The 21,221-nt window shown below is 53.0% G+C and overlaps 1 protein-coding gene across 1 annotated transcript in view; it reads left to right on the forward strand.

The window, feature by feature from the left end:
• CLCN4 (chloride voltage-gated channel 4) overlaps positions 1 to 20,954 on the forward strand; it is a 66,349-nt gene extending 45,395 nt beyond the window's left edge. The window contains exons 10-13 of the mRNA XM_047765251.1: positions 638 to 824; positions 2,309 to 2,707; positions 9,472 to 9,688; positions 18,878 to 20,954. Of these exons, the coding sequence (XP_047621207.1) occupies positions 638 to 824; positions 2,309 to 2,707; positions 9,472 to 9,688; positions 18,878 to 18,968 (894 nt within the window). The 3' untranslated portion in view covers positions 18,969 to 20,954. The remainder of the gene's footprint in view (positions 1 to 637; positions 825 to 2,308; positions 2,708 to 9,471; positions 9,689 to 18,877) is intronic.
• The last annotated feature ends 267 nt before the right edge of the window (positions 20,955 to 21,221 follow it).

The following is a 21,221-nucleotide window of genomic DNA, read 5'->3' on the forward strand; positions in this document are numbered from 1 at the left end:
TCTTAGCAAGTTACATCGTCCGTTTCTTTGCTGCCTCTAACCTGGCCTGAAGACACTCAGAATACTTTTCGGAAAGTGGACTTTGTCAGGACGAGGGACCCGCCCGCCCTCTCTGTGACCGGCGCTTGGCCGCTGTATATTCAGGAGGGTAGTAAGCCTGCGAGGAGCTTTCGGGAAGATGCAGGGCAGCTGCACTGGGGCTTCTAAGCCTTTTTCTTTGACCTGGGAACAGTCGAAGGCCCCGCTTTTCCATTTTCGTGCTGCGGCTCGGCATTTAATTTGAAAAGCTAATCTGAATGATGCGCAAGGGGAGAGCGAAAGCGGCGCGTCTCTCAAGTGACAGATGGGCACTTTGAATGTTAGTTGCAGCGGGCCTTATCATTCTTTAATCCCCAGCAGGCAAACCAGGCCAGCTCTTGAGGGCGAGGAAATGAAAGCGTAAAATCGCGTTTCCTCCAAGTGACAGTAGCTCCCACCAAGCAGGTGAAGTGCCTTGTCGGGGTTTCCCGGTTGACTCGCGTGGCAGCGTTGCCCTCCTTGGAAGACGGAAGCCAGACGCAGGCTTGTCGAGGGGGGCGCTTGTCTCTCGGGGGGCGGGGCGCCTCCCCTCATGCCTCGCCCCCTGCGCTCCCCGCAGATCCCGTCCGGCCTCTTCATCCCCAGCATGGCCGTGGGGGCCATGGCGGGCAGGATGGTGGGCATCGGCGTGGAGCAGCTGGCGTACCATCACCACGACTGGATCATCTTCAGGAACTGGTGCCGGCCCGGAGCAGACTGCGTCACCCCAGGGCTCTATGCCATGGTGGGGGCGGCCGCCTGCCTAGGTACAGCCGCAGAGGGGGTGGATGGGCTTGGGGCGGGGGGGGGGGGGCAAGGAAAGGGGAGGTGGACCGATGCAGAGGCTGGTGTGGTGTGGAGGGCTGGCCAGAGGGAGGTGTTTGCATTCTCAGGAGAGGCAGGGTTGTGCTGCTGTCACAAGGAAACCCCTCCAGTTCACTGGCCTAATGCACCGAGGCTCGTGTCTTGCTCACGTAGGCAGCTGCCGCCCCGCGTTCGTGTTTTCCATTTGAGGAGCCCGCCTACTTGCTAAAACCGGTCTGTAACCCCCAGTCAATACTTGGGGTGCTGTGCGGTCATTCTGGGATGCCTGCAGTGTGGTGGAAAACTGGAGTGTGTCCCACACACGTGTTCCCAGCCGAGGTGGATGGCGGCAAAGGCCCACCTTCTCGTTTCGGCTCCTAGACTGTACATAGGTGTCCGTTTGCTGGCCTCTTGAGGACTGGGTGTTTTTGTGTGTGTGTGTGTGTGTGTGTATATGCTGTTTGTGAATGATTTTGCCGTTCACAGCAGCCCCCAAGTGCAAGGCTGCCGTGTTGTCTTGTGTTCTTAAGCATAGGAAGGCTGGGATGTGCCTTCCGGAGAAAATAAGTGTGTTCGAGAAGCTTCCTTCCAGCCCAGGTGTGAGTGCTGCTGGCTGTGAGGGCAGTGTTATTGAGTCAGCTATGGTTATCAAATAAATAAGGTGTCTTGAAACACAAACACACATAAAAGAAGGTTTTGTGTTGATTGGTTGACAAAAATGTGTCCAGAGGCTCGGAGAAACCTAACTCTCTGCCCTAGGGCAGTGATCCAGTATTGGCTAATTTATTGTTTGTGGTGACTTTATAGATTGTAACTACCTCGAATAATGAGAGTCAGCATGTGTGTGTGTGTGTGTGTGTGTGTGTGTGTGTGTAATGTGAGTAGCAGAAGGCATTTCTCTGTTCAGGCATCCAGGGACCCAGGTGGATGGATGGGGTTTCTGGCATCCTGCTGCCGTACTGTCTAGAATAGTGATTTTCACCTGGGGGCTGTTGGTGGCAATGGAGGAGACATTTTTGATTGTCCCACTAGGGGGTGGGGGTGCTACTCGCATGTAGTGGGTGGGGGACAGGGTTGCTGCTCAGCATCCTGTTGGATCCAACACTAGATTGTACGGGACAACCTCCCCCCCCCCCCGCCCCAACAGAAAATGATCCCGCTCCAAATGTTCCCCATGCTGGGCTCCAGATACCCTGGTTTCAGCTCATTGGAAGGTGGGGAGTTGGGATGGAGTCTTCTTTTGAAAACCAAGGGGCGCAAGAGTGGTCCAGGTCCGTCGCCTGTCTCTGGCCCCTAAAAATCGCTCCCGTTTTCCAGCCAGTGGGGTTCCGGAAGAGAGCCGCCCTCGCTGAGTTCGAAACCCGCGGAGCCCACCTAGGATCCCCTCGACATCCTCTCGAGGCTGTGGACTTGAGCCCCGCCCCTCCCTCGCCCTCTCCTCTTGCAGGTGGAGTTACCAGGATGACGGTGTCGTTGGTGGTTATCATGTTTGAGCTGACGGGTGGCCTGGAGTACATCGTGCCTCTGATGGCGGCGGCCGTGACCAGCAAGTGGGTGGCCGATGCCTTTGGGAAGGAAGGCATCTACGAGGCCCACATCCACTTAAACGGGTACCCGTTCCTGGACGTGAAGGACGAGTTCACCCACCGCACGCTGGCCACCGACGTCATGCGGCCCCGGCGCGGGGAGCCGCCGCTGTCGGTGCTCACGCAGGACAGCATGACCGTCGAGGACGTGGAGACGCTCATCAAGGAGACGGACTACAACGGCTTCCCCGTCGTCGTCTCCAGGGACTCGGAGCGCCTCATCGGCTTCGCCCAGAGGAGGGAGCTGATTCTGGCAATAAGTGAGTGAAGCTGGGGAGGCTCTCCTTTCCCTGGGAGCCGCGCGCGTGTGGCCCTGGGTGTGCCCCCAAATTCTCGCAGAGCCTAGAGGGAGTAGGGGAGGGTCGGGGGGCCTCACGCCAGGGCCTCTGACGTTTTTTTCATGCTGGATCGTATCACCGCTGGGATCTGGCCGTCATGCAGTGTCTGAGCCTGGGGCCTGAGACTCTGCATTGCTCCCAAGCAATTGTCCCCAGGTCACACTGTGAGGAACAGGGTCTTGGGAGAGGCATTCTTGGCTGGAAAATGACCACCGTGTTGCAAGCAGCCCCCCGGACCCCAACTGCTGGGAGGCAAGCTGCCGCCTTTTTTTTTTTTTTTTTGGTGGTACCTGTGCCATGCGGAAGTTCCCTGACCTGGGATGGAACCTGCAGCACAGTTGTGACCCAAGCCTCAGTAGGGACAGTGCTGGATTCTTAACCCACTGAGACCCTAGGGAACTCCTGCTGCCTTCTCTTAGGGCCTTGTGGGGTGATGCTGAGTGGGAAAGATGGGAGAGCCTGGGCCGGCCTGGCCACCTGGGTGCAGAGACAGACTTCCAGGCAGGCCGATGGACTTAGATGCCCCCCAGGCACTGCGCAAGCCCAGCGCTTCACTTCGTGACGTTATGTCTGGTTCTGTCAGTTCGAGGCCCACGTGGGTCAAGCCGGTTCCTTGGGGTGCTTTTCTTCCTTGTGTGCTAACAGGGTCAGCTGGGCTGAGGGGCAGGCTGCTGAGTTGGGAGACGAGAGGTGGGTAAGGCTCAGGTGAGCGGTCCCAGGGACAGGTGGCTCAGAGACGCAGGCCTGCGGCCCGTCAGCCCGGGGATGACCGGCTTGGCAGGGGAGTGGGAGGTTGGAGGATTCCTAAGACGGAGGCCCAAGCAGGATGGAGCATTGAGCCTCCGGGGGCTCCTCTCCAGGGGTCCTTCGTGATGCGGCAGGGCAGGGAGCCACAGAGCGCCTCCGGGGCGAGTGGTAACACAGATGCCCTCCCGCGCAGCAGCCCTGCCTCTCACGGTGGGCCGGGGCCCGTGACATGGCACAACTGTGCCCTGGGTGACAGTGCCGCACGTCCCGTCTTCCAGAGCGTTTGTGAAGTTTGTGGGGGGGATTGCGGGGAGGCGGCGTGGGGCTGCGTGGCAGAGCCTTCGCCGATCCCTGCCCTTTGTTAAGTGGTTCTAAGGCTCTCCCTTTGGATTTCTGAAACTTCTTTGAGGTGTTAAATAGCCTTTAAAATATTTTTAAAGTATCTTCATCAAAGGCTTTATAACAACAATAAGTTTAAATGCGCTGCAGCCTCTATTTTTTGCCTGTTGCCCCAACATATTTATCTCCTCCAAAGCGGCCATCGATTTTATGTTTTAGACACGAAAGCACATTTGTGCTTAAGTGCCCCGTGGTTCTTCTCTTTATTATAGGTCCCATCGCTTAACAGATAGGTGCCTTTAGGCATATCTCTTGCCTTAGAAATAACGAGATTTTTTTTTTTTTTTAAAGCTGCGTAGTGGGGTTGGGCTTGTTTGAAATTAATGTAATCAGCAGCTTTTAAAAAATGTATTCAACCCCTAAAATCTTTTAAGCCAAGGTTGAAATTTCAAAACTCGAGTAATAAATGTCACGGAATCCATTACCTATTGTGTAGCTGCAGGCGCACCTGCTAAGAGACAGCTTACTCATTTTGCTGAAACCCATTACTGTAATCAAGTGGGAAGCAGTAATTGCCATCAACCGGTAAGAGAAGAAATGTAAGCTTGCCAACCGAGCGCGCTCCTCGAAGCTATGTTTGGAATGTCTGAAGAGGCAACACGCGGCGTAAATAATACCTGTGCGCTTTCAATCAGACCGATAATAGTATAGAAGCTGCCTCTGACGTGGTTCGAGGGAAGGCCGGGCGCCTTCTGCTGGGGCCCTCAGAGAAGCCGTCCTCCTGCTCCGTGGCTCAGACGAGAGTTCTGTGCTCTGGTGGAGAAATTCGCGACCTGTATTTGCGGAACGAGCTGCCCTTTCAGGAATATGGAAATCAGACCGTAGCACTGAGCTAATGATGTGGCGCCCGTCACACGTTCGAGGGCATCAGGAGCAGAGGTGTTTGACGGGTCCAGGATAAGAGAGGAATACCAAATGAGGCAAATAAGGATTTTTACTTCTCACAGGTCATCCTTAAAATGGTATCAGTTGCTCCCATGACGCTGAAAAGGTGTTACTTTCGCTCTGCCTCTGGAAAGCCGGCCCATGGCTGTTGTCTTTGTCGGCGAACGTTCAGTCTCAGCATCTAGGCAGCGTGGCCCTCCTCCCCCATCCCGGACTCGCACGTGGGGCCCTACGTGGCCCTTCCTCGCATTCCCGGGAGATGGGACGTTACCTCTCGGGACTCTTGGCAAGTATGAGGCCCTTTCTGCACTCGGCAGGCCCAGGCTCTCGCAGGCTTGCGTTCTGCAATTAGGTGGGGACGGATGCAGAGCGGACTCAGCGGGAAGCCGCAAAGATGATTAAAGGGATGGAAAGTTAGAGTTACAGGCAAGAGTGAAGGGAGCTCTTGTTTTTTACGTCTGCTAGATGATTTAATGATGACTCTCCAGCAGGCGAAAGAGGCTTACTTGCAGAAAGGGGTCTCCGTCCGGGATTGAATGAGCTGATTCGTGTCAGATCTGATGGGTGGGCTCTTGAGGGGTAAAGAGTCTTCTTCCTGGGAGAGCGGTTAATATTGGCATAGGCCGTGGAGGACAGTGGTGTCATCTGTTTGTTTCTGCAGGGGATTAATTAGAACATCCGTGCAGGGGGACTTCTGTGCCTTCGTCAACTATAACTTGTCATCAAGTAATCTACCTTTTCTTCTAAATTGTTCTTTTAAAAATCACATCACCTTTGTACTGATCATCATGATAGTTGCTTTCACTTTTCCTTTTTTTTTCTTTTCCTGCTTTTTCAGGGCTCTACCTGTGGCATCTGGAAGTTCTCAGGCTAGGGGTCGAATCGGAGCTGTAGCTGCGGGCCTACACCACAGCCACCGCAACACCAGGTCCAAGCTACATCTGCGACCTACACTACATCCTGTGGCAACGGTGGATCCTTAGCGCACTGGGCAGGACCAGGGATCGAACCTGTGTCCTCATGGATCCTAGGTGGGTTCGCTACCGCTGAGCCATGATGGGAACTCCCCAGTTTTCCATTTTAACCTTTCTTGTCAAGAACCTCTGTTTTAGGGAAGCATTTTTAATGAACAGGATGGTAGAGTATTACCTCCCTAAAAAGCTGATTCGAGTTTCTCAACCTGAACACCATTGACATTGAGGCTGGATCAGTCTTTGTCCAGAGGGGCTGTCCTGTGCACTGTAGGCTTGTCCCTGGTCCCTACCCGTTAGGTGCCAGTAGCAACCCCATCCCGAGAACCGTCGCTCTAAAACCATTGTAATAACTTACTGGATATGTGATAATTTCCGGTCTTTTAAAATTTCCTGGCCTATCTTAGTTTGTGAAATTCCCTTGATCAACACTTCCCGAATCACCCTTTCTGCACCCGGCATTAGGCTCATTGCTGTTAGCGTGTGGAATGTCAAGTTGAAGGACCTTGGCAGGTGCTCATAAAACATACACCATTTTTCAGGAGTTGCAGCCAGCGAGAGTAGTTCTGGAAGAACACAACAGCAAACCTCCTGTACCGGCAAGAATTTTGAAAACAGTGTAACCAAACACGACCTTTATTGCATTTCGTCAAGTAAAAGTAATACTGCTCAGAGTTTCTGCTGTGGCACAGTGGGTTAAGAATCTGACTGCAGTGGCTCCGGTTGCTGCAGAGATGTGGGCTTGATCCTGGCCCAGCGCATTGGAATAAGGATCCAGCATTGCCCCACCTGTGGCGTAGGTCACAGCTGCAGCTCGGATCCGGTCCCTGGCCCGGGAACTTCTATATGCTGCTGGGGCCACCACCACCAAAAAAAAAAAAAAAAAAAAGTAATACATAATCATAGAATGTTGGGGAAATCAGAAGCAAAAGGGAAAATAAAAAAGGTACCCATATTCACACTGTCAACACTGTAGAAAACCCCGATTAACACGTAGTGCCTTTTCTTCTTGTCTTTACACGTAGTCACTGGGACGTCTTTCTTGTTCACTTTTTTAGGGCCATACCTGCAGCATATGGATGTTCCCAGGCTTGGGGTCAAATCAGAGCTGTAGCTGCCAGTCTACACCACAGCCACAGCAGTGTGGGATCTGAGCCATAGCTGTGGCCTACACCACATCTCACAGCCACGCTGGATCCTTAACCCACTGAGCGAGGCCAGGGATCAAACCTGCGTCCTCATGGATACTCGTCAGATTCATTTCTACTGACCCGTGACGGGAGCTCCTCGCTTCTTTTCTGACACAGGCTCTCATGAGTCCCTGGGTTCTGGGCGCCTGTACTGTGGATGTAGCCTTTAGCTCTGGATCGTGCCCTGGGTGAGGTGTCGGCTCACCCTTTCACACAGGAAGCGTTTCTGTCATGTAGCCCCCACAATGCACTGTGCTGTCCTGGGGGCACAGGGCTGGCAGCAGCCAGTGCCTGCCCTCTGTGAATGTACATGCTGGGGTTGTTGCAGGCATTTTGGTGACTGATGAGTTCTTGTCCAAGCTGGGAGTAGATGCTTCACCCTGGTAGAGAGATGCGAAGAGCTTCCTTGCTGGTTCTTCCGTTCCCCAGCTTTTGGTCTGTATGTAGCGCTTGCATCCGCAAAGTCCTAGGCTTTAGGATGGGTCTTGCTTTGTCTAAAATTTTTTTTTATAATTCATTGAATTTTATTATGTGTATAGTTGTGCAGCCGTCATCCCAGCCTAAGTTTAGAACGTCTCTAATAGCGCTTCAAAGTTGCCGCTCTTGGGGTAGCAAGGGGTATAGCTCAGGTTTCTGGCTCTGCCTCCAGCTGATGCTGGGACAGTGGCTGGCTCGGGGCTCTCCTGCCCCAGGGGCTCTGTTCCCCAAGGCCGTCACAGCCACGTACCCCGATGTTCAGTACACCCTCTCATTCGTTCACTCGTTGATGGATTGACACAGGCGTGCATCTGGCAGATTCCTGTTTTGTGTGTCTGCCTTGTTCTAGGCATTGTCCTGGCACCGGGAACACACTGCTGAGTGAGAGTTCACAGAGCTACGTGCCGTTAGAATCAGGGCTTCTGACCCCATCACTAGATGCAGAGGAGGTGGGAGCTTGGGATTTATTTCTGCAAGTGAATCAGCAGTTGGCCAAGTTGTATTTGGTTTCATCAGGGCTTCAGCACGTCCATGTCATCAGTGCTTGATTGGGGCTTGTGGCTTGACCTGATCCTGATGTTCAGCTGGATCATTGAAACAGATGGGATCCCTGTCACGTGGGACTTTTTTGAGAATCAGCTGATCCATGGACGTGAGCGGTGACTGTGTTCGGTGCTTCAGGACAGAACCATCTCGATTTAGGAGAGAAGCACACAGTGTGTCTCGTGCAGCATCTGCATCTGCCAACATGTTGCGCATCAGTGTCATCTGGTATTTGAGGCCGAGTCTTACTCCATTTGATGGAACTCGATTGAACCTGACCCACATACTGTGCAGGCATTTGCCCGGCGGGCCCTCTGTTCCCCTTTTAAACAGAGACCCCTTTTCAAACTCAGTCTGACCCCGAATGCTGCCAGTTTTCCATTAGAGGACTCTGTTGCAATAAATGGCCTTCGAGCCAACAGTTAGAATTTTATTTTTCAAAGAACAATATAGGTGAATAGTCGTCTTTGAGAAGGCAAAAAAAAAAAAGTATTATAGAAACCAGGATCCGTTTTAAGGCAAGCCTTGCTTGTACATTTTCCCTAACCTTTTCCCATGAACCAAAAGAAAGATTAAAATTCCAACAGAAGGAAAATCGCCTTGGAGAAATATCTTGAGACCGATGGATTTATTTCATGTGTGACTTAAAATAGCCTGGGTTTCTAGTGCGGCATAAAGCTGTATTTCTAATGAGTTCCTGTTACCCTACTTTTCTTCAGCTTTCGTTCACGTGGGCTTGCCTGCAGATAGAAAGCGGCTAATTGTTCCCATAACAGTTTTACTATCTTTCTTTGAGAAATCCACAAAATGGCCCATTTTTAAGAGAGGCCATCCAAGGGGTAGGAGGGGAGAAATGCAGCTTTCCTAGGGTTGTTTCTTTGCTCCCAAGGGTCATATTTGGGATTGGGCTGCATTTCTGGGCTGTGAGCCTGGGATGGTCCTATGGCTTGCTTGTTCCTCTCAGGATGCAGAATGCCATTTGTGGGCCAGTGGTAAGTTAGCTTGTGAAACAAACCAAAAAAAGCAGCAATGTGTCAGGGTCCTTGGGCAGCTAAAGGAGGTTTCTTTGCACCTCAAACTTGAGCCCCTGATGAGGTGAAGGCCTTAGGAAAGCAGGGGCGCGGGCCCTGGGCCAGCGGGGTGCCCTGGAGGCTGGGCAGAGAGGCAGCGCTCTCCCACCCAGGAGCCAGCCTGGTCAGGCCCGTCTTGCAAGACTCTGGCAGTGAAGGATCAGGTCCCGGCAGGGGGGAGCCTCGCACGGCCTTAGCTTAAGAGAGAAATGCCAATTTCACAGATGTTTGGCTGAAGCCCCTCATTAAGAATGTGGAGTTTGCCCTGGGGCCCCCTTCTCCGTGGGATTCTGGGCTGTGCGGGGGAGGGAAGTCGGGGGTTGCCGTGCAGATGGGGTTGCCGGGAGGGACCCGGCCCGGGGGTGGGGGGTGGGGGGGCTCACGGCGCTGCTCGCCCATTGCAGAGAACGCCAGACAGAGGCAGGAGGGCATCGTCAGCGACTCCGTCATGTACTTCACGGAGGAGCCCCCCGAGCTGCCGGCCAACAGCCCACACCCTCTGAAGCTGCGGCGCGTCCTGAACCTCAGCCCTTTCACGGTCACGGACCACACGCCCATGGAGACGGTGGTGGACATCTTCCGGAAGCTGGGGCTCCGCCAGTGCCTGGTGACGCGGAGCGGGTGAGTGGCCGGACCCTCGTTCGTGGGGGACAAGACGAAGGGGACCGGGGGGGGGGCGTGGTGAGTGCGGGGGAGGAGACGCCCTCGAGCCGGGACTCGGGCTTCTGGGTGGGGATGCGGTCTCCGCCCTGAGGCTGAAGACGGAGTCCGGAGGGGAGGAGCTACCGGGGAGGGGCTGGGGTCCCCCCCCCCCCCGCCGCCCCACAGGGGTCCTGGCTGCTGGAGAAGGTCCAGCCTGTCCTGCTGCGACATCGAGACATGGCCCAGGCGGTCCTCCAGATCAGGGCCCTGTGCAGAACTGAGCAGCCGAAATCTCAGGGTCGATGAGAAACACGGGGGCAGGCGCGCAACCGTCACTTCATCCGGGACACATTCAAAACAAGAGATGCCGGGGTTCCCGCTGTGGTGCCGTGGGTTAAAAATGCAGCTGCAGCGGCTTGGGTCACCGCGGAGTCCCTGGTTCTGTCCCCAGCCCGGCACCGTGGGTTAAGGATCTGGCATTGCCACAGCTGTGAGTGGGGCCATTAAAAGAAAAAAGAGATGAGAGTCTAATAAAATTAGATGCAGTGGGTTCATTAAATGAACCCATTGAATGGTTGAGAAGTCTGTCAATATGACAGTAAAGCTGGGAGGAAGCCTTGCAGTTGGCTTGTGGACACGGGTGTCACCAAGGCTGCGGCTGGGTGATCCCATGGCCCTGGGTGTTCCCGGCCGCGTGCAGGGTTCCGCATTCTCCCGGAGGTTCCCATGGACGGAATCATCCGTTAACAAATGCGAGGTTTGGGGAGTTCCTGTTGTGGTTCAGCAGAAACGAATCCAACTAGTACCCACGAGGAGGTGGCTTCAATCCCTGGCCTTGCTCAGTGGGTTGGGGATCCTACATTGCCGTGAGCTGTGGTGTAGGCTGCAGATATGGCTCAGATCCCGCATCGCTGTGGCTATGGTGTAGGCCAGCAGCTATGGTTCCGATTTGACCCTTAGCCTGGGAACCTCCATATGCTGCTCTTGTGGCCCTAAAAAGCAAAAAAAAAAAAAAAAAAAAAAGGCAAATGTGAGGTTTGCCTCATGCTCAGATTGTTCCCTAATATATATCAATCTGTTTGAAACAACCTACTGTTTTTTTTTTTTAATTTTTGCCCATTTGTAAAATGTATGGATTTGATTTATTGATTTATTTTTTTCCTCTCTAGGGCCGCATCCACAGCACACGGAGGTTCCCAGGCTAGGGTTCTCATTGGAGCTCCAGCTGCCGGCCTACACCCCAGCCACAGCAACATGGGTTCTGAGCCGCATCTGCGACCTACGCTGCAGCTCGAGGCAACACTGGATCCTGAACCTACTGAGCGAGGCCAGGGATCAAACCTACATCCCCATGGATGTTAGTCAGGTTCTTAACTTGCTGAGCCGCAACGGGAGCTCCCAACTTCCCGTTTTCAAGTGTTATCACACAGCTGGGAGATTGGGTGGGGGCCCATGGCATCGTCTCTGCCACAGCAGAGTTGCTTTCCTTGGTGTTAACACGAACCTGGACACCAGCACTGCGGCCGTCAGAGGAGCCTGATGATTTGAGAGGGGCAGTGCCCCGAGGCCCATCCCTTGGGCTCAGGGGCTCTGCCTGAATGCCAGGACCTCAGAAGCGCGGGTGGAGGAAGAGGTCGGCTTGGTCCAGGTAGCCTGGAACCTGGGATTCTCTCTGCCCAGTTCAGTCCTCCATGGGCTGAGGAGACCCTGGAACCTTAAAGAGAGTTTCGGCCTGGATAGAATCTGGAGGCTTCACCTTCTGACGTGGTTGACGTTTCCAGAACTAGTACAGTCCTGTGAGCCCAGCACTTCTCCACCCAGGGTGATGGGTCCTGCAGAGAGGAGGGGCGTCATGAGTGGGGGGAGGGGATGCCCCCGCCAGCTTCGGCGGGTCGAGGACAGGGATGCCGTTTAATATCTCCTGGCGCCCAGGACTGCCCCCATCAACACGAAGAGCCGTGTGGCCCCCATGGCACTTGGCTTCCAACCAAGTGCCCTTAGCCTGGCTGCCTGTGGGTGGCCGCAGAGCAGCCCTCAGGCACTCGGCCCTCTTCCTGCTGCCCTGCTCACCGGGGCGCAGGGCTGTGCAAGCGGCTGGATTTGCACTTGACCCAGAGAACTCCTGGCCAGGGGCACGAGTGTCCTCCTGAGCTCTGACTGTAGCTCGAGGGTGTCTTGCTCAGGGGGAAAGGCTGTCGATGAGGAGCAGTTAAGTGTTTTGAGGCTAGAGGTCCTTTCTCCTGGTGGGTTTTGAAGGAACCCAGTGGTTCGCCACCTCGAGTGGGCGTCAGAATCCCCCGGGGCTTAAACCTCCAGGTTAAACCCGGCCAGCCAGACCTCCCTGCAGTTCCTGAGCCCTCTGATCTGGGGCGGGTCCCGAGAAGGTGTACTTCTAACCAGCTGCCAGGTGCCGCTGCTGGTCGGGGGCCCCACGTTGCGAACCCCTGAAGCCCATTTCTGTACTTGAATTTCCAGTGCTCGGCAGAAATACCACCGCGATCACCCGTGTCGTCTCACGTGTGTCGCAGTTTCTCTTTTCCTTTAAAATAATAATCCAATGTCGGTTATCATTGGAATTTCCCGTTCTGGCAGGAAATTCTGCCCTTAACGCCCGCTCACACCTCACGGAGCCCCATGAGGTTTTCCTGTAAAGATCTGGGTGCCGAAATTGGCTCCGAATGTTCTGCGAGAAAACAAAATCGCGCTCACTCGCTCACTCTCTCACTCTACGTATTTTAAACAAACACAGATGCTGATACGTTCGTGCTGGCAAGAGATCCTTGTGTGCGGGGCCTTTCATCTCCTCGGGCGCTCAGCCAGGGCAGGCACGGCCCAAGCCAGCTCGTGTTTTTGATGTGTTCTGTCGCCATGTGCCTCCCCTGCTCTTGGCCGAGAAGCCCAGCCTGTGCCCTTGCCTTGGGTTGCCTGCAGGATTTCTCAGGGCCCGGGCTCCCAGGTGACGGTGACACCAGGCCAGGAGCCAGCGAAGCCTTCGTCTCCATCAGGCCGGGGTCTGGGAAGCCTCCAGTGGCCAGGAGTGAGCGTGGGATTCCCGCCCCCCCCCCCCCCCCCCCCCGAGGATCTAGAAAAAAATAGCGAGCCGGGGAGATGGGGTCAGCTAGGTGGGCCTCGGGGGCCTGCCCGGGGCGGCCCTCTCGCAGGAGCCCGGCTGCTCTAATCTGACTTATGTTCATGGTCCTAGATCGGCCATTTATCATTCCCCAGATTCACTTGAGCTGCTGCTCAAAGGGGCTGGACGTTGAAACACCTGCTTCAGATCAAATAGGACATTTGACACCGTGGCGAACCCCGCAGGATTGAAGGCTGCCTCCTCCTGGGAGGAGGTGCCGCTTTCTTCTTTTTCGATACTTGTTGTTGCAGGACAGGGCGCGCTGTGGGCCCGAACCCAGGCAGCTCCTGAGTACCTATTTCCCCAGAACTGTTGGAACCAGCCTGACTTGGAGACATCAGCGTTGCTGAGCTTTAAGATGGGCCTGCGAATGGCCTGATCTTTTGATACAGTCTCCAGGATGAATATTAGGAAACAAAACCCAGGCTTGTAGATCCGGGCGGGCGGGGTGTCCGCCTATGTTACAGTAAAGTTCGGGTTGCTTTGCAGACACGCACAAGTCGTGTTTTTTGCCGAAGCGACCCTGTCTTCCTTAGCATCGTACGGAGCAGCCGTGCGAGTGAGACCTGGAGGAGGCACCTAACGTGTGGACCAAGAAATCAAGGCGCATGTGCTCTACCGGGGCTCGTGGACGTGACCCGATTTCAGTGGTGTCCGCAGGTGGTCCGGAGGGGAGGGCCCGGAGCCTGGTTTCAAGTAGAAAATGAATGTCCCCAAGGACAAAAGAGCATTTTAAGCTGAGGGACTGTCTGCCAGTTGGTGGCAGCCAGCCTCAGGACCCTTCCCTCCGCGCGGGTGGGAAGGTGATCCCTCTTTGTGGCCCCAGCTGCTCGCGTGTGCTGCCACTTCTCTGATGGTGGCAGCTTTCTTTGTGGCTTGCCTTGTGCCTCTTCCTTTTTGATCTTAAAGGGAGTGGAAGGACTGTTACCGACCGAGGTGTGTCCCCGCACCCCCAAATCCATAGGTCAAAGCCCTAGCCTCCAGTGTGACCGTGCTTGGACATGAGGTCGTTAAGGGGGGATTAAGGTTAAGGGAGGTCATGAGGACGGGGCCCTAATCCGATAGGACACCAGGGGTGCTTGCATAGAGAAAAAGGCCACGCGAGGAGGCCACAGCAAAAAGGTGGCCGTCTGCAAGCCCAGGAGAGAGGCCTCTGGAGAAGCCAAAGCAGCCAGCCCCTTGATCTTGGCCTTTCAGCCTCCAGAAGTTGCCGGGCCAGGGCTTGAATCTGAGCCACAGCTACGACCCACGACACAGCTGTGGCAAAGCAGGAGCGACGCTCACTGCGCCAGGCTGGGACTCGACCCTGCGCTTCCGCAGCGACCCCAGCTGCTGCAGTCAGGTTCCTGACCCACTGCACCACAGCGGGAACTCTGAGAACGTATGTTTCTGTTGTTAAGCCACCTGGTCTGTGGTGCTTTGTTCCAGCAGCCCAGGCTGACTCCGTCGGGACTCAGACTTGGCTTGGCAGCTTTAGTATAGCATCTTGTTTTATGGGGCATCTTTGATTTTACTGGATTTTTATAAATTTTAGAAATGTGTTTAATCTACGAGCACAGTTAAAGTCAAGTAGCCTGAAACAGCTAGAAGGGAACACAACAATTCCTGGCTCTGTCCTCTCTCACCACCACCCGCTCCCTTCAGGCAACCACTTTCTTCCCCCGAAGAATTTTGTGTTCTTCAGTTAATAGACTTTATTTTTTGAGTAGTTTCAGGTTTACAGAAAGCCTGAGCCGGACGTACAGAGTTCTCTCTCTTGTCCTCTCTCGGGTTCCTGCACTGTGAACATCTTGCATTTTTGTGTTACGTTGGTTGCCTTTGATGAGCCAGTATTGTTTCGTTGTTGTTGTTATTGTTATTATTTTTGGCTGCACCCATGGCATACGGAAGGTCCCAGGCCAGGGATCCTGAATCCACCGTGGCAGGCTGGGGATCGAACCCATGCCTCGGCAGTGACCCAGGCTGCTGCAGAGACAGCGCTGGATCCTTAACCCACTGTGCCACAGTGGGAACTCATGTTATTATCAACGACGATCCGTCCATCGTTTACATTAGGGTTCATTCTTGGTGTGGTGCATTCTGGGAGTTTGGAGACATGCGAAATGACGTGTGTCCACCATTGCAGCGTCTTAGGGCGCAGTCTCACAGCCCCAAGAATCCTCCGTGCGCTGCCGGTTCATCCCTCCCTCCCCCACCCCCAACCCCTGGTGGTCTTGTTCCTGGCTCCATCGTTTTGCCTTGGCCAGAATGCCCTGGAGTTGGAGTCATCGCGTGGTATGTAGCCTTTTCAGACGGGCTGCTTTCATTAGCCATGTGCTCTTCGGGTTCCTCCATGCCTTTTCCTGGCTTGATGGCTCATTCCTTTTTGGTGCTGAGTGATGTTGCATTGTCTGGATGTACCATTTTGTTGATGCACTCACGCACTGGAGGACATCTTGTTGCTTCCAAGTTCTGGCGATTATGTGCGAAGCACCTGTCTGCTAAGAGTGAGGACAGTCTGGTACGTAACCACTCTGCTGTAATTACACAGACCTAACAATAACTCCCTGTATCGTTCACTATCTAGTTCATGTCAAATTTCAGTCCAGGAGTTCCCGTCGTGGCGCAGTGGTTAACGAATCCGACTAGGAACCATGAGGTTGCGGGTTCGGTCCCTGCCCTTGCTCAGTGGGTTAAGGATCCGGTGTGGCCGTGGGCTGTGGTGTAGGTTGCAGACGCGGCTCGGATCCCGCGTTGCTGTGGCTCTGGCATAGGCCGGTGGCTGCAGCTCCAATTGGACCCCTAGCCTGGGAACCTCCATATGCTGCAGGAGCGGCCCAAAGAAATGGCAAAAAGACCAAAAAAAAAAAAAAATTCAGTCCAGAATTCCTTCAAGGTTCACACATTGCATTTGGTTGTTTTGCCTTTTTAGTTTTTTGGCGGTGGTTTTTGTCTTTTTAGGGTCGAACCCACGGGTGTATGGAGGTTCCCAGGCTAGGGCTGGAATTGGAGCTGTAGCTACTGGCCTACACCACAGCCACAGCAACACAAGATCAGAGCCACGTCTGCGACTCGCACCACAGCTCACGGCAACGCTGCATCCTTGACCCACTGTGCGAGGCCAGGGATTGAACCTGCATCCTCATGGATGCTAGTCAGATTCGTTTCTGCTGAGCCATGACGGGAACACCTGCCTCTTTAGTCTTTTGTCTGGAGTCGTTCTGTGCCATTTTGGTTTGTTATTTATAACAGATTATTATTACTTTCTAAGCGTCCAGACCAGTAGTCCCACGTTCTCAATTTGTTTGATTGCTTCCTCGTGGTTTGATCTGGTTTAAATAGTTTTGGGCACTGTTCCAGCGTAGATGATGTCACAGCGTCAGCTTTTCCGCATGGTCGGCGATAGGCTCTGTCGGTGGCATGAGGTGCTGGTGGCCAGAGCCCTCCGTTGTCGAGGGACATTCTGCTCTTTGTGTGTCATCTCTGGGGGATACTTGGGCACCATTCGGACTTGCAGTTTTCCAGCAGCCGTGGTTGGGGAATCCATTACTAATTGTCGACTAAACTCCTTAATTACATTGGGGGTTGCAAAATGTTAATTTCCTAATCCTATGCTGCTTGCTGCATTTTCTCATCGTCTTTTGTTTTGTTTTGTTTTCATGATCCTGTTAGTCATGGCGCTTTCTTTGAGCGTTTTGTCATCTGTATTGTTATCATTCCTCACGGCCTGGTTTTAAAGGCCCTTTTTTTTGCCGTTTCCGTCTCTCCTGAAGATGTTCCGCTGAGACGGATGGAAGGCGTGGTATCTGCTGTCTCCCCCGGCGTGAGAGATGGGGAGACGACCCCAAGGCATCCATCCCTTTTTCAAGGTTAAGGTCCAGCGTGGTGAGGGACAAAGAAATCAGAACTCTGGCCTGACAGTGTCACTGACTGGCGGTCACATTTCCCCAGCTGTGACCTGCGGGAATACTCCTCCGTGTACCCACCCTTTCTCCTCCGGTTCACTTGCTCTTGGGGAGTAAGAGATGCGTTTGACAGCTCGGCTTTCATGAAATCAGTGACAGTGTATTTTCAGATGCATTTTCTAAGTTTTTGGACTATCATTGTTTTCTGCAGGTATAGCATAGGAACCTGGCAGTTGATTAGCCGTATGGTATTCCAGGGTGAGGCTGCCATCCTTCCCTTCCCCTCTCTTCCCTTCCCCTCCCCTCCCCTCCCCTCCCCTCCCCTCCTCTCCCCTCCCTTCCCCTTCCTTCCTTCCTTCCTTCCTTCCTTCCTTCCTTCCTTCCTTCCTTCCTTCCTCCTTTCTTTTTTTTTCCTCGCCTTGCCTGCAGCATGGGCAAGTTCTGGGCCAGGGATTGAACCTGTGCCACAGCTGTGACCCGAGCCATAGCTGCGATGACGTTGAGTCCTTAACCCACAGCGCCACCAAGGCAACTCTATCCTTTACTTTCCTCTTCCCCTCGTCTTGGGAACGACGGCCATACGGTGAGCAGCATTTTGCAAACTAATTTGGCAATAGAACGTCTTTCTTTGGAAAAAGTTGTGTGCCCCCGCTTCTTTGACATCTCTCGCTTTCACCCCCCCCCCCCCCCCAGGGGGGGCATGGTTTGAGTCCAGCGGGTGGTGATGGAAGTATTTGGTGAAATCAAGAATGAAGCGAGGGCTGACGTGGACAGTGGTGCAAGCGTGTATGCATGATCCCGGGCGCTGCTTCCGCTATTGTGTTTGTGAATGGAGTTGTGTGGCACACAGTCTAGGAGGCTCTACACCAAGGGCCCTGGGAAGTGACATTGTTTCTGTACATTGAAAGCCATGACATTTTAGAAGACGAGGAAATTTCCATATATGGTCGGAGATGAATGTCAAACGTTACCCTTCCAGTAAGATAAGTTTAAAATAGAACTGATTGTGGAGTTCCCGTTGCAGCTCAGCAGGTAGCAGACCCGACTAGCATCCAGGAGGATGCCGGTTTGATCCCTGGCCTCGCTCAGTGGGTTAAGGATCCGACGTTGCCGTGAGCTGTGGTGTAGGTCGCAGACGCGGCTCGGATGTGGTGTGGCGTGGCGTGGCTGCAGCCGTGGCGCAGGCAGCGGCTGCAGTTCCAGTTGGACCTCTAGCCTGGGAACCTCCATATGCCGTGGCTGTGGCCCTAAAAGACCAAAAAGAAAAAAAAAAAAAAAGGAAGAACTGATCGTTACCTTATGCTTAAATTTTTTTTCTTCCTCCCTCCCTCCCTCCTTCCTTTCCTATTTTGGCTGCACCTGCGGCACATGTAAGTTCCCAGGCTAGGGGTCGAATGGGAGCTGCAGCTGCCAGCCCACACCACAGCAACTCCAGATCCGAGCTGTATCTTCGACCTATGTTGCAGCTCATGGCAATGCCGGATCCTTAACCCGCTGAGCGAGACCAGGGATCAAACCTGCATCCTCACAGATACTAGGTCAGGTTCTTAACCCACTGAGCTACAGTGGGAACACCGAACTTTCTGAGATTTATAATGGCTTATACTTGGAAGTTCTGTGGTGTCATCGAGTCTTGACAGTGGCTTTCATAAGCTCTTTTAAATTTATTACAGTCTTGAAATTTAGTGGAGCGTGTTCGTCGTCATAGGCTGACGGCTGTAATAAAGAAGCCTGCAATCTCAGTGGCCTAACACATAAGAGGTTCATTTTTCTCCCATGTCACTCATACCCAGTGCGGGTTGCGGCAGGCGTGGGCTCTGCACCACGCAGTCACTCAAGGACCCGGGTCTTTGAACCTGGTGGCTCCTAATTCGGTCCCCTGTGACCTCAGAGTCCTTCACTAGCTCCTCTGTCTCGGGCTGGCAGATGAGGAGAGAGATGGAGGAAAGGTGCAGGTGACCCGGGAGGGGCATCGCAAACCACCACTCTCCCGCCGCTGGCCAGAGGCCCGTCACTTGGCCCCAGCCACCGCAAGGGAAGCTGGGAAATGGTGCGCTCTCTGTTGCCTGCGTGGAAAGGGGGCTGGGGATGAGGGGCAGGCATGAATCAGTATTGCGAGGCTGATCTCTCTTCTCTGTTTTGTTTCTTCTCCAGGAGACTTCTTGGCATCATCACAAAAAAGGATGTTCTGAGACATATGGCCCAGATGGCAAACCAGGACCCTGAATCTATCATGTTTAATTAGAAACAAGATGGCATTTACTTTGTGAAAAACACAACTGTGTCATTTTAAAAGAAATAAACAAGTGACGTGTTATTATCCTAAGGAACGATCATGTGCTGGGGGCAGTGGAAACAAAAGCTTTGTTTGAAAGCATGGGAAAAAGAATGAAACTTAAAAAAAAAACCAAACCATCATCGAGTAGGCATTTTATAGCTTTAACCCCTTGTGAATTTCAAGCTGTGTCTTATGCGTTTAGCGACTGCCGAGGGGGCATGGGGGTGGATATGAACAGTGTGGTTTGTACAAGGACATGGAACACAGTTGCTGAGTCACGACACATTTGCCCCTTCTGTTGAAGGCTGATGTTGGCGAAGCTTTGAGTCTGAAAGGCCAAGGGGCAGTGGCTTGTCAGCATCCTTATTTATTGGTCCCTGCAGTTTTGCTGCTATGTTACTGAATCAGACTAAAGATATTTGCACTTTGTTGGAAAAGAAGAAGAAGTTCAAGGCGAACACAGTGAACGCTGCAAGCGTGCCCGTGGATTCGCTCTCGACCATCCATTGCTGGCTCCTGTTCTCAGCCTGTTACTTCGCTGTTTCTGTTTCTGTATCTCTGTTTCTGAACCAACATCGGCTCATCTGCCGTGTTGAGCATGAAGAAATCCTTTCTCTCAAGACCAGCATCTTGGGACTGCACGTTGCACTGTTGGAGCATTCAGTGTTGCACTGTGTTTCTTGCCACAAAAAGGGATTCATCTTTGTTTGGAGGGTGTACGTACCTGTCCTAGATTCACCTCCCCGTTGCATTTGCTCCATTTATTTATTGCTCTTGCCTGTGCATTCTTAAATATTGATCAGTCCAGCATTTTTCACGGGCCCTGTCCTGTATTCTGCCAGCTTGCCATAGTGGCTTTAATTTCCAAATAGCATATACAAGAGTCAAAACAGGCTATCCAGTGTTACTACTTATTTTTCCGCACAGCTCTTATTAAAGACGGCTGCAGAGAGAGTGAGGCAGATGAGTTCTCAGTGGGAACTCCTCCAAAATCTAAATCTGTTCCATTCTTTTCTCTGTAGGATGCAAAACATCCAGCTTTAGCGTAGAAGCATGCATTTTCATATTCGCAATCAAAGCACAGAAGGACAGAGTTAAATTTGAGACAGCCAGTTCGAGCTTTGGGCATCATTGTATTGAATGTAATGATACATTTATTCTTTTAGTCAGGACTTCTGTCTTGTTGGCGGGCAGAGAAGTAAGCTGTGTGTTTTTGGGCCCCGTGTGATCTCTGGAAGACTGAGCTTGCTTACCCTTTCACTCGAGTCTTTGTTCTTCCCTCTCACTGAGTCAGCCTCATCCTTTCCAATCTCATTGGATATCGATGTATTCTGTGTGCATTTGGCTGCAGATGTTAGAAAACCGAACACTCGATGAAGAGCTAAGGAGCCTGGGAGTGGGCACTCGGGCCTGTCTCTATGATGTAGATGACCCACTCTCTTTGGCATTTTTTCCTCGCCCTCCTTACCCCTTGTCCTTTGGCCTATCCTGCCTCATAGTCCCAAGATGGGTCATGGAACCGCCAGGTCTGACGTCTGCCTCCTAAGCAGAAAGGGAGAAGAGGCAAGTGACAGGGTACAATGTCTGTGTCGTGAAAGCAAAGCTTTCCCAGAGAGGCTCGGCTAACCTCCATTGGTTAGAACCTGTCACGTGGCTCCCCCAGCCGCATGTGAGTCTGGGAAGGGAAATGCTTACCAGGTAGGCACATGCTCTGAATGGTGTTCTCTAAATAAGGCAGGGGTTGGTCCTTGGGAGGGGAACATTGCTCTATCAGATGTTCTTGTGTATCCCTGTCATTGTCCTACCTGCCTCCTTCCCTCTCCTGCCCACCTCCTCCAAATACTCTCTTAGGACCTTACAGTGGCCCACCCCTCCCCTTGGATTTGACATAGAACTCCCAATCAAAATCATTTCTCAGCCCTAATAAAAATGTTCATTCTGTTTGAAAACCTACCTCTGAGTTTCTTGGAACTTCTAGTTGATATCAGAAAGTATATTGATATGTTTAACCTGACTTTGATCTTTTTTTGCCACACCCCCAGCATTTGGTGACTTCCAGGCCTGGGATCCAACTGACGCCACAGCAGTGACCCAAGCCACAGAGTGACAATGCCAGATCCTTAACCACTAGGCTACCAGGGAATGCCGTCTTGACAAATCTTTTTCTTTTTTCCTTTTTAGGGCTGCCCGCCTGGCACGTGGAAGTTCCCAGGCTGGCGG

The sequence above is a fragment of the Phacochoerus africanus genome, chromosome X, assembly GCF_016906955.1.
Source record: "Phacochoerus africanus isolate WHEZ1 chromosome X, ROS_Pafr_v1, whole genome shotgun sequence".
NCBI classification, from domain to species: domain Eukaryota; kingdom Metazoa; phylum Chordata; class Mammalia; order Artiodactyla; family Suidae; genus Phacochoerus; species Phacochoerus africanus.